Here is a 15,220-nt window from a genome sequence, read left to right on the forward strand (position 1 = left end):
AGGACGTGGTTGGCAGTATGAATGAGTCTCTTTGGGAGGAGTGTAAGGGAGGTGAGTGATTTGGTGGCAAAGTTACGAGAGATATTAGGACAAGAGTTAGAGGAGGTAGATGAGATAGTGAATGGGATTTCGGAGGATGGTAGTGAGGGAGATGGGAATGGGAGTCTGACTGGAAGTGGTCTGGGAGAAGTGGATGGCGGTGTAACTGAGAGTATGTATGAGGGCCCTCAAACAAGATCCAGGGGGCCTGCATCCGAGCATCTATGGGTGTTGCAGAAGGCTATTTAGTGTGGGTGTTGCGAGTATAAGATGTTGTCAAATGTAACGGGGGAGGAAATATGGAGGAGTTATGGGAGTTCCATTTGACAATGCCCTTAGGAGAGAGAGAGAGAGAGAGAGAGAGAGAGAGAGAGAGAGAGAGAGAGAGAGAGACGTAATTGGTGGATGGATGGTTAACGATTGAATTGGCTGTTGGTGAGTTCTGGGTTGTCTGCTGGTGTGGTTGTTGTTAAGAGTTATGATCAGAGTTTTGAGTCAGTCCTTGGTCAGAGCCTGTGATGGTCAGTAGTGTCGGCAGTGGTCTGTGAAGAGTACTGAAGGCATTGGTGGTCAGTCAAATTGTGTGTTATTGATTTGTTGTTTTAGGTGTTGTTAAGTTTGACATTGTTTGCTTTGGAGTTGTTGCGCCTGTGTTGTTAGATTTGTTGTGCTTATGAGTTTCTGTTGAGTTATATGTGAGTTGTTGTGGTTGAGTTGTTGATTGTTGTTGGGAGCTATTATAGTTTCTTGGTGTAGTTGTGAGCTGTGGAGGGTTGTTGTTGGTGAGCTATTGTGATTTCTTGGTGTTGTGTTGCCTTTTATGTTGTTGTTCATTTTGTGTTAGTGATTGTTTGTGCAGTGGTCTTTTGTTGAGGTTGTGGTCCTTGTTTGTTTGTTGTGTTGTTGAGTTGTGGTTGTAGTCTTTGTTTATTTGGTGAGTTGTGGTTGTAGTCCTTGTTTGTTTGCTGTGTTGCTGAGTTTTGGTTGTGTTCCTTGTTTGTTGTTGAGTTGTAGTTGTAGAGTTGTGGTCTTTGGTTGTTGTCTTTGTTGTTGGTTGTGTGTTACGATAGCCGTATACAGTGGACAGTACAGCTCCTCGCCTTGAGTGTATCAGGAAGTAGTTGGTAAGTACATGTGTTTTTAGATTTTTTTGTTTTTGGGTTTGTGATCCCGCCGCAGTATCACTGATAAACGGGACACTAGCAAAGAATAGCATTCTAGGAGCGGTTGGTTTGTTATTTTTCTCTATTAATTCATTATCTAAAAACTTGTTTAGGTATTTGAAGAAAACCTAAGCTGGATAGCAGTTATAAATGAAGTATTGTTGTACAATAGTAATCTCATGGCGAAATTCAGACCAGCCAGAGGAGAGAGAATAGGCCCTGTGGAAGAGGGTATATAAGGCTTTTACTTTAAAGTTAAAACTACAAAAGCTGTAAAAATTTGTCCCTAGTCCAGTAAAAGTCTTTTTTCTAAAAGTAGATGTGTTAAAACCGTCTGTATCACGTGACACTTCTATATCTAAGAAAGAGAGCCTATTATCTTTTTCATAATCAATTGTAAACTTGATAATAGGGTGGGCCGAATTGGCAAATTGTAAGAAGGAATCAGCCCTGTCTCTGTCTCGAATAAGAATAAATGTATAGTCAATGTAACGGCAGTAAAAGAGCAGATGATTAGCTAGAGGGCAATTGTCCAGCAACTGCTCCTCCAGTTCGCACATAAAAATAGCAAAGACTGGGGCCTAAAGGACTGCCCATAGGCCCATTAAAAATAAAGGCTGTGTCCTGCACTGCCAAAGTTAAAAACTTCTTAAAATTTATCATAATTAAAACCATGATACAGAACATCATTATTAGCAAAAAATCTTGTTTAAAATAATTTGAATTGTTTCTTCTACAGGGATATTCGTAAACAGAGAGACTACATCAAGGCTAACCATAAAAAGATCTGAATCTTGAGACAATATTCTTTCTTTAATTTGTTAAGCATTTTTAATGGTATATTTATTATGAGAGAATTCTGTTAATAATGGTACTAGGCATTTATGAAACTTGTAATTGGTGGCGTCATGAGATATTAGAATTGGTCTTAAAGGAACACCCTCCTTGTATACCTTAGGAAGGCCATACATTACACCATAAGAACCACCAGTGCTGCTTAAGTTTTGATATGTATTATTGTTAATGATTTCATGATCCAAGAGATTTCAAAAACCAGTTGATTCTATCCTCACAACAGAAGATAGTGGCTAAGTCAGGACCACCTAAACACTCAAATTTAGTAGTGTCATTTAGGATATTTTCAACTTTCTGTATTTAATCAGTGTTATTGAGTAAAACAACACCTCTACTTTTGTCCGGTCTAATAATAATAAGGTTTTCTTGTTTACCAAGTTTTTTCAGAATTTCTAGGTCCTTTTTGTTAAAGAAAGGTATCCAGTTTGTAATTAAATTATTGTAAGTTACATGGGCTATAGTACAAAGCTGTGATCGAAAGCCTTCCACACTGATCATTAGATTAGTGTTTACTAAGCGAGAGAATAGCAGTTGCAGGGGAGCAAAAAACTTGCAGTAAGAAGGTTTATAACAAGGTAAACAATATTCTAGTCCACAAGACAATAAAAACTCCTCTCTTTCAGAGAGTTGGTAATCAGAATAATTGAACACAACATCATTATTATTTGAAAATTTTGGAATGAAAATACCTAAACCAAACAGTTTCCTTTTGTGAACATTTTAAACATGGAGAACATAGGTATTAATAGATTTATTAAAAAAGTATTTAAGAATAATTCAATCTAACATAGAAAAATTATTCAGTGCATTAGTCAATAATTGTGAATGTTGTTGGGATAACTTGTCTGATGATCCTGTTCTTGCTCTTGATCTCTAGGTCGAGTAGTTGTCTCGTTGCATCGGCATAAAATGGAGTACTGTAGAGAGAAGCTCTTTAGAGCTTGAACTTAACGAGATTCGGTATAATGTTTAAAATCTTGCAGTATTGTAGAAACTCTAGATCCAATTCAGCCTTGTGGAGTTTACGGGTAACTTTTTCCAAGCTCCGGACAACGCCCAGTATTGCCAGAAAATATATATGGAGGTATTATAACCGGAGGCACCTTCCCTCTTCGTCCCCATACAGGCGAGTGAAGCCAATGGTTGGGGCTTACTGAGTCTGTGTACGGAGTTTAAGACCAGCATATAGACCCAAAACATTGCAGTCTCCTGGGCTGAGTTAATGGAATTCATCACTTGTTTTTGCATACTGGATGAAAAATAAAGTCACAAAAAGTTCAAAATGTTTTCTTATATACTTAATGTAGATCTATTATCAGTAGCATTTTTTAAAATGCTACTGATAACAAAAATGTAATAATTAGATGTCTTTTAAGTGTATAATGACATGGAATGCTTCAACCCAAATTGATGTCCAGGGTGTAGTCGTGATTTAGTGCAAGTGATTCACCTCAAAGATTTTTTCTCTCACTAATCTTGCGCGGTTCTGACAATCAAAATATAGTTCATATGATTTATATACCCATGCCGCAAATATATGGATAAGAAAATTACAATTTACAGCGTCTACATTATTCGTAACAATCACACATGTAGATTATTGTATACTAATATCAGAGAGAGAGAGAGAGAGAGAGAGAGAGAGAGTTGGAATTTCATATAAATTCAACCAGTAGCATGCAAATTTATAATTATTCTATTGGAAAATAATTTAGGTTGAGTGATAGTACAAAAAAAAATCAAACTTAGGCCCTCTTTCACCTGAGATACCAAATTATTGCCCACCCATATGTCCACCCCAAAGGCAGCTGCTCACCTCTCATTGCCTTTATCAAGGCAGGAAATAACACCTGAAATACCCGAAAAAGTCTCCTCATCTAAGGACAAACATTCCTTGGTTTTTTTACCCAAGGCTCTTGCTAACCAGTCTAGGAAGCTCACTACCTCAAAGCTCACTACCTCAAAAATACGAAAAATGTTTTTAATGAGGTGATCTCACGCCGACGCGCTGAGAACATTATCTTAGCTGAGTTACAAGCCGGCCTTCTCGCGGAGTCAGTGAGTCCAGAAAAGTCTCCCTGGGTGCAGGCAGATACAACCAAATAGAAGAGAGAGCCTCCCCAGTCTCGTAACACAGGTGCCTTCTTGTGGAGAAACGAGGAGGGAAATTAAAATTAACCTTCCCTTGGTCCCTCTTCTCCACAAGCCAAAGATTAACCTCTTTCAAAGCCTTGCAAGCCAAAAGGAAAGAACTAGTTTGGGTAATTTAGACGAATCTGTCTTATTGTCCCTCATATAAGATGATTCTGGTGAAGCCAGGGCCGTTGGCAAGAAAGAGTCCTAGAAATTCGCTGAAAAATAGCAAAGTTGTGACTTGTAGACTGTTGGAGGAGTCTCCTTATCCTGTTCTTCTTCCTACTCTTCCACCGACGAAACAGAGGACAAAACTGTTTGAGGCTGAGCAGGTGTCGAAGTCTTCATGAAACCTAAAATACTGTTTAATTTACTTTGAATGGCCACAATAGACGGATCCATAACTGTCGTAACTTGAGACACCGAACGATTATCAGACGCTTGCTGAACTATTACCAATTGTTCTAGAGGCTCCAATAGGCACTCAAAGGAGCTCGGGCACCAAAACCCGCTCTTGTACTACCTGTGGCTCCAATAGAAGAAGACGAGATTGCTCCATTAGGCGTTCTTGAAGTTGAGAGAACTCCTGCGCCAGTGGGTGCTCTATATCCGATGGGAGATCCAGAGTCGCTGGGGACTCCTTAATTACTGAAGACATAGAAGAACGAACCATGTCCTCCTCTGTACAAGAAGGGCGCACATGCGCCAACAGATGCTCAGGTGCAGTACGCTTTTTAGAACCAGATACAGTAACAGAGGAATGATCTGGAGAGGGGAGCACAGGAGGATAAAGATCTGGCGCCAACGGACGCTCAGAACTTTTCCTGAGTGCAACCTCATTAGACTGGCATCCAGAGGACGACTCCCTCGACGAGGAGTGAGATTTGGAGGATGGTATCCTTTCACATTGTCCTTCCAATACACCGACATCTTTCGAAAACCGCTCTGGGCTGTCCCAGAAGCTGGAAGAAGCACACAGCCATCTCCTCCACAACACTAACACAGGCACTCACTTGACCACCTACCTTGTCCTTTAACATCTTGACAGATGCTCCTAAAGTCTCCATCATCTGTAACATAATAAGAGAATTTCTGGTCTACCCATGCTTTGAGGCTGGCAATGGTATTGGGATTCAGGTGCAAGAGAGTCAGGGTTAGGATTAGGTTGATTATGTGAGGGTGAAGGAAACAATACCAACAGTCATATCCTGATTAGCTAACTATTTCTTAGTTTGCTCTAGAAGCTGCTGCCTTCTTTTTTCCCTTTCTAACTTATTCAAGTGGTTAGTTAAAGTCTTCCAAGTTTTACTATCCGTCAAATTTGGAGAGCACGTTTGACCCCCACACTCTGTGCAAACTGAATGTGGATCATAACAAGTCTTTATCCGTCTTGTATTGCAGCCTTTGCTGCAATACCTAGTACCTGGTGAACTAGTATCAGACATGCCGAATACTCACCAACTCAATCAAAAGGCAAAATTTAACTATCTTTCAAATAAATCCTGAAATAGCAAAATGTTGCCGAAGCGGCTACCCAAATAATAAGAGTACTTCACTAAAATATCCACAGACATCAACAAGAAGTAAATAAATTCCAAAATTCCCACTGCTACTGAACTAGCTGTTGACAGCTCCAGCCGACAGAAACAAGTGATTTTCGTGCTGAGTTGGTTCTTCTCTCCCCCAATAGTGGGTGGGGGATATAGCCTAGCCAATACAATAACACTACCGCTTACTTGGTAAATTGCATACATAAAATGGCCATCTCCAGCTGTGATGAAAGTAATTCCTATGTAAAGGACTGACAGTTTGTATTTTGTGTAGGAACAATTAATGAATGAATATGTGATCAAAAGAAGGCGATCTTTTAAAATCATCCTCTCGGTCTGTAACTGCAACCTTCCATTCCTTTTACTGTACCTCTGTTCATATCCTCTTTCTTCCATCTGACTTTCCACCCTCTCTAACAATTGTTTCTTAGTGCAACTGTGAGCTTTTCCTCCTGTTAAACCTTTCAAACCTTCTTACTGTCAATTTCCCAGTGTTTGCCTTTAGTCTAAATTCTATATTCCAGTTCCAATTGCAATCAACACTTCTGGGAATCTCTGTTGTTGTGACCTATGAGCTGGTCAGCAGTTAAATACTGGGTGCCTGAGGATCCCCAAGTGCATGTGCAAGACTGGTAGCTGCCACTGCATGTGCAAGACTGGTAGCTGCCACTGATCTTCTTGCTAACTGAAGGCTGGTCTGTCTGGAATTTTGTTTGGCACAAAATAGGCTATAAGTACAGTGTGATGGGTTTGTGGTAAAACAAAGGAAGTTTATATTCTGAGCTATTAAAAACCACTCATACATCAAGTGAATTTATATATTAACAAGTCAACTATACTATGTAAACTGAAAATTAAAGAGCACCTTAATGTGGAGACCACCCAAAGACAGCCAGATTCCTAAGGATGATGCTAAACTGCAATATCTGGTAACCAGAGGCCCATGAATACTTTCTGCCATCTTTATAGATTCATTTTTACTTTCAGCAATGTAATCACATGCTTCAGGAAGAAACACCATCTAGAAATAGAAACAAAAACTTTTTGAATTATCATACTCCATATACAAAACTCACAAGTATAAAATACAATATGCAATATAACTTATGCAAAAATATACAGTAAAATTCACAATAATTGTTGTTCCATACATACAATCCCCTAATCTTATTTGTGCATATGCTTTTCACTTGCTATGCCACAAGAATGGTTTATGATTTAAAATTTCAGTTAGTTTCATCTTATCTTCATTAATACTATACGGAATAGCCTTATTTCCATGCCTACTGAGTTCCAACTTCATTAGAATTATATTCCCACTGAAGGGGGTAGTGTCTGAAGGTGCCGCCCACTCGTTTTTTGCAGCTACCATTCCGGATGTGCAATACACAACTCATGATTAACTACCGGCTAAACATTCATTACCAGGCCTCGGCAAGTTGAAGTTAAACAATGGCCCCAGTCCATGAGGGTAAACAGAAGTGCATCCTGAGTAAAGTAAAATTCACTAACCCTCATTGGCATAATTTTTAGGTCAGAGTTTTCCTCTACGGAAGTCAAGCATGAATTCCTGTTTGGTATTGGTCTTCATATATGCCTGTTCTCCCTGATTTTCTGTACCTTACTGCTGATCTTTGTCCTGCTCTTATATAACTGCTAATTTTCTAATTAACTGTTTGTCAGCCCTTCTAATCACATAACCACACCATTTCAATCTTTGACATATCAGCCAGCCTACCAAATCATCTCCGAAACTTCCTCATTAATATGAAGTACCCATCGTAATAAGGTCTTAACTCTTAGCATTTTATGGTTACAGCTTTTCAAAATCTCCAGTTTCTCTCTCAGTGTCCATATCTATACAGGCTTTATGCAAGTGTCATGAATATTAGCTGATTATACCTACCAAACTCTTTCCATTTCATAAGGCAACTGATACTTATTTCTAACTAGCCTCACAATACACTGCATGGTCCTGAATGTGTCTCAAAGGTACAAAATGATTCAGCACTCAAAACCCATGACTTTACAACTGTCTTTGGGTGAATCAGTTCATTTTCAGACAGCCTCCAAAACTGATGAAGAATGCAGCTTGCCATGTTTACATACGAATCCTAACTCCCTCTGTCAGAAGAAAATGATTATAGCACCTGTTAATTTGAACAGACCTGTTGATTTTGTTCCTTAAAACCTGACAAGTTTTCATTTTCCTTGACTGACTTTTGATTTTCAACCTATATTATCTTTCATATCCTCTTCCTGAGGATGGCTTAACACTGATGGTTTTACTTTGGGTTCCTTAGGCTTCCCTAGGTGTAATTTGAACTTCCTATGAGAGTCTGCCTGTTACATCTGAAGTTCATTGTCTCATTAATATCTATCAGCTAGGACTTAGTCATTTACGTATCAATTTTGGCTTGGTATTCAAGTTAAAATGGTCATGAATTGTTTATTGGCTCAATAACACTGTACACGGTGAAGTTTACTAACCTTTGCTATGACTTCTTTTATATGTTCCAGTCAGTCAATGCAAAGTAAGGTCATTCGTCTTGTATATTTATACAGTTTATCTTTTCCTTATTTAGAATAATTCATTGTAGGATAAGTATGTATCATGTTACTGATATCAGTAACACTACTGAATCAAGTGTTGTTGTCTATGGTTAGCAACGTATTACTTAACTCCATCCGTGAACGACAGTTGCCCTGTACCCACCTTAGGATAAAGACGGCTGCGTAATAAACCATCAACATGGGAATATTGCCTCTTACTTACCCTGCCCACAGAGTATCTTATATGGCGCAGTGACAGAGTATTACTTACACGGAGAGTCGGGATTTTGTAGAAGATCACTGAAAAGCACCCCAAGATTAATAAGGCCTGGAGACGCCAGAAGCGGCATCAGCAATGGCTCAACAGTGGACCTAAACGCATTAGTTCAGGCATTAGGTACAGCCATATGAACAGGTGGGAATAACTCAGCACTAGGCAGGGAGAATAGCAAGCATATTTCCCCCAAAAATTGCATGCATGTGATGTCAGCAGAGGATTTTAGGCGCTGTAAGCGATCTACGGAAGATTGGATAAGAATCAGCAGGTTTTCCCATGATGAGGCAGTAATGAATATCAGGCTACTATGCAAAGACAAATTGCAAAGTGCAACTGACGCCCCATTCTCTTCACCCCTTTGGAATGCCCTAGGGGTAGAGGATACCTTTGATGCCCAGAGAAAAATAATCACGAAGAGAGCGAACAGAGCGGTTGTGTGGGATTTCTTCGCAGGAAGACAGAGAAGAAGAAACGGCAAAGGAATACATCCACAGGTGTCAGTGGAAGGCCCTCAAGTGCAGAGAGGATTTATGTGAATATGTGCTGGCAGGTAAAATTGTAAGCGGCATAGAGAATCAAAAGTTAAAACAGGATATTTTAGAAATCTTTGAGAAGTACAATTCTATTAGTGCAATCATGGCAAAGTGCGAGGCATTCGAGGAGGCAGTATGGGAATATGGGGGCCCCACACAAAGAGGGGAGCGAAGAGGGTTCATCGAGGCGGGTATTCAAGAGGGAGAAGGAATTGGCGTTGCCACTGGAAGAAGTAGTGGCAGAGAGAGAGAGAGAGAGAGAGAGAGAGAGAGAGAGAGAGAGAGAGAGAGAGAGAGAGAGAGAGAGAGAGAGAGAAGAGTTGTCCTTACTTTAGAGTGTAAAATTATTTATGAATTTTACAGAGAGAGAGAGAGAGAGAGAGAGAGAGAGAAGAGAGAGAGAGAGAATTACACAAAAATCATTGACCTGCTAATTGGCAACACTCCCCCACCTGTCACATTAACTTGACATATTTGTCAACTCTGGCTTCAGCTTCTCTTCAAGGTAAAAACAAAAGATGAGAGAAAGGATACTTATTATTATTATTATTATTATTATTATTATTTTATTTTTTTTTTTTTCCATCACTTTCTTACTATGTGGGCCGTTTCTAGGATCACACGCAATGCCGGCAAAATACAAGATGCACTGATAGCTGCAGTAATAGGGGTGTGTTGGGCACTGACAGGGGGACGTGTAAACACAGGGGATGGTCTTTATACCTCTGACTGAGATTGCTCTCGTCAGCAAGGTGTCTACAACAGTGATACACATTGTGTTACTGTGACAAGGTGTATATTTGACGTAATCACTCAACTGGGAAAACCCCAACCCAACTTGGAATAGTCTGCTCCAGCCCAATTCTGTTAATGTGTTAATCACGTCTCACATGTGACGGATTTTGTCTAAAAAACAACTGACACCGCATGACTAATCTGAAGGTTATTAATTCAGATCAGAGGGTGCCATTTTTTTCCATTTTATTATGAAAGAAGCTGTAACATAATTACACTGATGTGTGTCACTAACGCAAAATTTCTCTGAACAAATCAGGAAAGTGACTAACTGCTTCAAGAATGGGCAAGAAGTCAGAGCCAACAAAATACTGACCTTCCACATACCTTAACCATCATTCACCAATCAGTCCCTTTGCACAGAGGTGGTACGACAGAATGTACATGCAAACCCAACAACAGTATAATAATGATACACACTACAATAAAGACAATAATAGCAACAGTAATCAGCATAACAATGATTGCATAAAGCGGATGCAAAGAGTTCATGAATTCTAGACTAATGGCATGGTAACCCTTTAACATTTCATGAGCAAAAACTTAAGAACTAATTATCCAAATAACACTCATAAGGGTGAGCTCAAGTCAACTCCATCCCGTTTAGCTGCAACTATGACCTCAAAATTACTTAAACCTCATTGGGGCAAAATTGGAAAGGAAAGCAAACATCACAACATTCGAAGTCTATAGCACCCTTCAAAAATACATGTGTACATATAAATACATCACGAGCATGTATATTCAATAATTACTCCACGGAAACGTTCTCCCGGTTCACTTTTTAAAATTTATAGGTCTATCAGTTACATATCATCCTTACATTACATATGCCTGTGTCAGTAGTGGGAATAAGGCAGTTGTTGCAAGCAGGGGTCAGAAACATTGGGGGTTGGGTGACTTCTCTCTCCAAAACGACACTGGACTCTCTATGTACTGACAGTGTAGCAGTACTGGTGGGCCCCTTGGCAACTCTGGATCCTTCCCACTACTAAAGGCACAACTAAGATAAATATTTCTTACATTATCACTACAATAATTAGATCATAATCACCTATCTCTTGTCCAACATGGATATGCTCTACACTCATTAGGTAAGCAAGCATCTCATCCAAAAATTTTGGCATCTTAATTAGATTTAAATTTTCTACTGTATGACCGGTGGTTTTTCCCTTAACCTCTGGAATTGTGTAATTTGACGACAAGAATGACACCTCATACACCTTTCTACCTGGTATAATTCACTGTCGTCAATTAAGAGTTTTAGCCTGCAATAGTAAATCCAAGCTCCAACCAAAGGTAGTTCCTCACTGGACGAGTCGGTTGCATACTTGCCAATCAATCTGGTAGCCTGATTCTGCTCCAAGCTGCTGCCCAGTGTGGAATAAGAGGAATGTATTTCTGGTGATTAGAAATTAATTTCTTGATATAATGTGGTTCGAATCCCAGAATAAACTGTTGGTCCTGTTGCTCAGAAACCAATTGGTTCCTAGCCACATAAATAAAAATCTAATCCTTCAGGCTAGCCCTAGGAGGGCTGTTAATCACCTCAGTGATTTGGTTAAACAACAAACGACATACTTAACTTTTTCCTAACCAAAGGCAGTTTACCCCCTCAGGGAATTTCTGCATTTTCCACTTGTCCAACAAGTTCTTGCCTTTGCATCTTTCACCACACTCGTCACATAGGCCACCTTTGACGTCTCATTATCAAACAGATCAAGTAAACAGTTGGCATTTAGCCATCTTTTTAAAGATTCTTCCATAACACATGTATTTTTCTGTTGTATTTTTGCAGTTTAATGATAACTTCTTCTACCTGTGTATGCACCCTTTTCACCCAATCTTTATTCTTTTACCCACAGTTGCACAATATCATACAAAGTATATATGGCGACTTCTGAGCCAACTAGCACTTACACAAACACATCAATTCTAGTTCCCTCATGTCTCACCACTATGTGGGTCATATCAGCCCTAGCACTGCAGCACTTGACTTAATACTTAGCATCATAGTTTGAACCTCTTGAATGAAATAACAAGGTCATGTGGCCAGAGAAGCATTTCTTGCAATGCAATGATGCCTTTGAAGTTTTTGCAGAATATGTTTAGGAGAGGAATGTTTTGCTTGAAGCCAAAAATATTCCAAGAGATTTTGTCTAGTGTACCCACAGCAATTCACAAAGATGGGAAATGAAAGAGCTGATCATTTGGTGGATGGGGGGCTAGCCAGCAGGGGTTGACAGTTAATCGTTGTGGGAGGATGGCTGGTACTTGCAGCACAAGGCAAGCCTGCACTCATAAACCCCTGCTTGGGGTGTCAGTAAGCTCCACTGGGTGTGTTGGTCCAGGGTTAAGTTACATCTTGAGACTTTATATTAGGACCGAAATTCTTGTCTTTAAGAACATCAAAGTGTTGAAATGGGCAGGTAATCCGGTAAGTCACTTTATGTTAAATTTTGCATGGGACTTTGTGGGAGATGAGGGTATTGGAGCCCATGAGAAACTTAACTCTCAACTATGGCATCTAGCTTCATCAATGAGCGTAGATTGTGAATCAAAATGTGACATCTCTTCTCAGGCTTCGTGTGAGGTAATTCATAAATGTTGGGCTTCGGTCCAGCAGGCAAACGAGAGGTTCTTTTCTTTTTTCTACTTGCTTGTCTGCCAGCCACCATACCCCTCATGATCATTCCCATCATCTTCCTCAATGGGGGGTTAAGGGGAGAGGAGATTGGGATTCCAATGGTCCTCCCAGAACTGTCTATAGGTGATGTGTGAGCATCATCAGAGGGAGAGGGGGCCGTCCTCATTTGGGTGGGTATGGCCATCTCGATATCGTGTCGCACTCTCACTTCTCTCATGTTGCTGGGAGGTGAGGAAATAATAGATGCCACATTCAAAGGAGTTTGGTGGCTTGCTGTACAATTGTCTAATGATTCCTGACTTCATTTGATCGCATCCCAGATCCATGAGAGATTGTAATTTTTTTCCACAGTATTCGGACTGTTGAGTGATTCCTGTAATCCTTTGATCAGGTCCCAGATCCGTGAAAATGTATCAATTTTTTCTTTTTTAAATTATTTTTTCTGAGAGGGACTTTTTGTTTGGAAGGCATTTTCTGCCTTGTGGTACCCTGCAGGTAGGCTCAGATCAGCAGGTCCTATTGAAGGCAGATTGTAAGGGTCATTGGCATATCGCTCCTGGAGAATTGTTTCTGGCATCAGGTCTTTGGATTTTGTACATGTAACATTAATTTCGTCATCAGAGAAGGTTGCACTGATACTCTGTACAGCAGACTCAACAGTGGAAAGGTTTCATTGGTACTGTATAAAGTAAAGGCAAGTACGGAACTTGTATGGGGGGCACAGGTATCGGTAGGTGCCAAGGTCCCTTGCACGATGGTTGGAGTTTGTTCGGATGACATTTTTGTGGCAAAAGGAAGGCCAAGCACCAGCACATGCACTGTACTCTTTTACCCATTTCCCAGGGCCAACAGGTCTCAAGTAGCTGTAATTTGAGATTTTGAAGGAACTGATTGGAGCAGAATGTAGATTAATATATCTGCAATTACACAATACTATCCAGCTGACACACCAGGTATTACGTAGAGACACTATTAACACACTGCCTTCTATAAAAGGTATAATCACCCACGGCAAAAAACCTTTTTTAGTAAAAAACAAGAGAGACCTCCAGTACATCCGCCTCACACTAACGTAAGTAAGCCACTGTATGTTTAATTTTGCATGTGAGTTCATGGGAGATGACGGGGTTGGAGCCATGAGAAAATAGACTCTCTTTGCTACTATCGATTCTAGCTTTACTGGTGAGCACAAATTGTGAATCACGTGTGGCCCTGGGAACAATCCTTACACAGGATCATTCCTTACGTACTTTTAGCATTTAGTAAATGTCTGATTACTTAAGAAGCTTCAAATAACTAATTACTTATAAAAATAAAATATTTATCATAGTTAACTATAGGTTACCAAATATTTATCATATTTCAGTATATATTACTAATGTTAAAAGCAAGACAAAAGTCATTACATAAATTCTATGCTAGAATTTAAGACCATTAATTGTTTGTCAACAATAATAATGTACTCTCAAGATACAGATACACCTAAAGCAAATAAATCTGATAAAATACGTAAAGGATTAACCCAGTAATCAAGCAATCAGGAGACACTGCAGAGACAACAAACATGTACCTACACAGAAAATATCAAAGCTACGTAGGTAAAATGAAGCACGGTCATTAAACTTTGTGCAAATCAGACATCTACCAAAACTGTACTGAAGTTCATGACCTAAAACATTATTTCTGGGTCGACCTGTGTTCACCGGTGAAAAGGATCGTGCTATCCACTTTTCTAGTATAAATAGGTTCTAAATATACCAGAGAAAAAAGCTAGCATGGTATGCTGAGGTTACTACCCTCGCGCAAGCACCCTAAGGGTGTCGGGTATAAAGTACAAGGCGAGCGGAAGCCACTATTCACCGGTCTCCTGCCACTACTACTCGCTACTACTACTACTACCCGACCCGAGCGCCATCTTCAATCCTGTTTTCAGATCACTTGAAACTGCGACGCGTTTTTTCTTGCTCGTGCTTTTTCGGAGATTTAAGTGCTTTTTCGCGATGGCTTCAGCTGATATGTCTACCGCACCAAAGTTGAGTACCCCAATTTCTGTTTTTCATAAATTATAGGGTTGCGGGACTTCCTTTATTAGCCTTCGGCCCCGTAGAAAGTATTGCGGGAAAGGTGGCGTCCCCCGGCCATTTTGGTATCATGAGCAAGAACGCGTGGGATTTGGGTACAGTGTTTTAGCTTAAATAAGAATAAATCAAATGTATTTTGCTTCTAAAAGTACCTAATTCTTGTGTTCTAATGTTATTTTTCTTACTATTATTGGTTTTTATGTCGCAGAAGTATCGAACGCGTTCACGACATACTCTGCGGGAAGTCTGGGGGCTAGACTAAAAACGCTAGACTAAAAACGTTCGCATCCCCCCTTCTCCCGCCCCCCTCGTGAGCGCATCCGAGTGATCTCGACATAACGATAATATTATCATCATTGATAGACCACGCAGTCTATTATTTAGTAGGAGAGAGAGAGAGAGAGTTAGTAACTCGTTCTCTCTCACCAACGTTAATTTGCATGAATTATTATTATTTTCGAAAGTAAATATATGCAAATATACCTATTCATTATTCAATGAAGAGGTGGGAGAGTTGCCACCCATCAGTTCAGCCCAACTATATTAATAAGGTAGGCTAACTGTCCTTACCCAAGTGGAATTTATCCTCCTGGC

General features: G+C 39.9%; 1 protein-coding gene across 11 annotated transcripts in view; it reads right to left on the bottom strand.

The window, feature by feature from the left end:
• Window positions 1-15,220, bottom strand: part of LOC135217933 (nitrilase and fragile histidine triad fusion protein NitFhit-like) — a 293,936-nt gene that overhangs the window by 143,673 nt on the left and 135,043 nt on the right. For all 11 annotated transcript variants that reach the window (XM_064254028.1, XM_064254025.1, XM_064254035.1 and 8 more), the window contains one exon: window positions 6,606-6,761. In XM_064254028.1, coding sequence (XP_064110098.1) covers window positions 6,606-6,761 — 156 coding nt within the window. The remainder of the gene's footprint in view (window positions 1-6,605; window positions 6,762-15,220) is intronic.

The sequence above is a fragment of the Macrobrachium nipponense genome, chromosome 9 (assembly GCF_015104395.2).
Source record: "Macrobrachium nipponense isolate FS-2020 chromosome 9, ASM1510439v2, whole genome shotgun sequence".
Taxonomy (NCBI): domain Eukaryota; kingdom Metazoa; phylum Arthropoda; class Malacostraca; order Decapoda; family Palaemonidae; genus Macrobrachium; species Macrobrachium nipponense.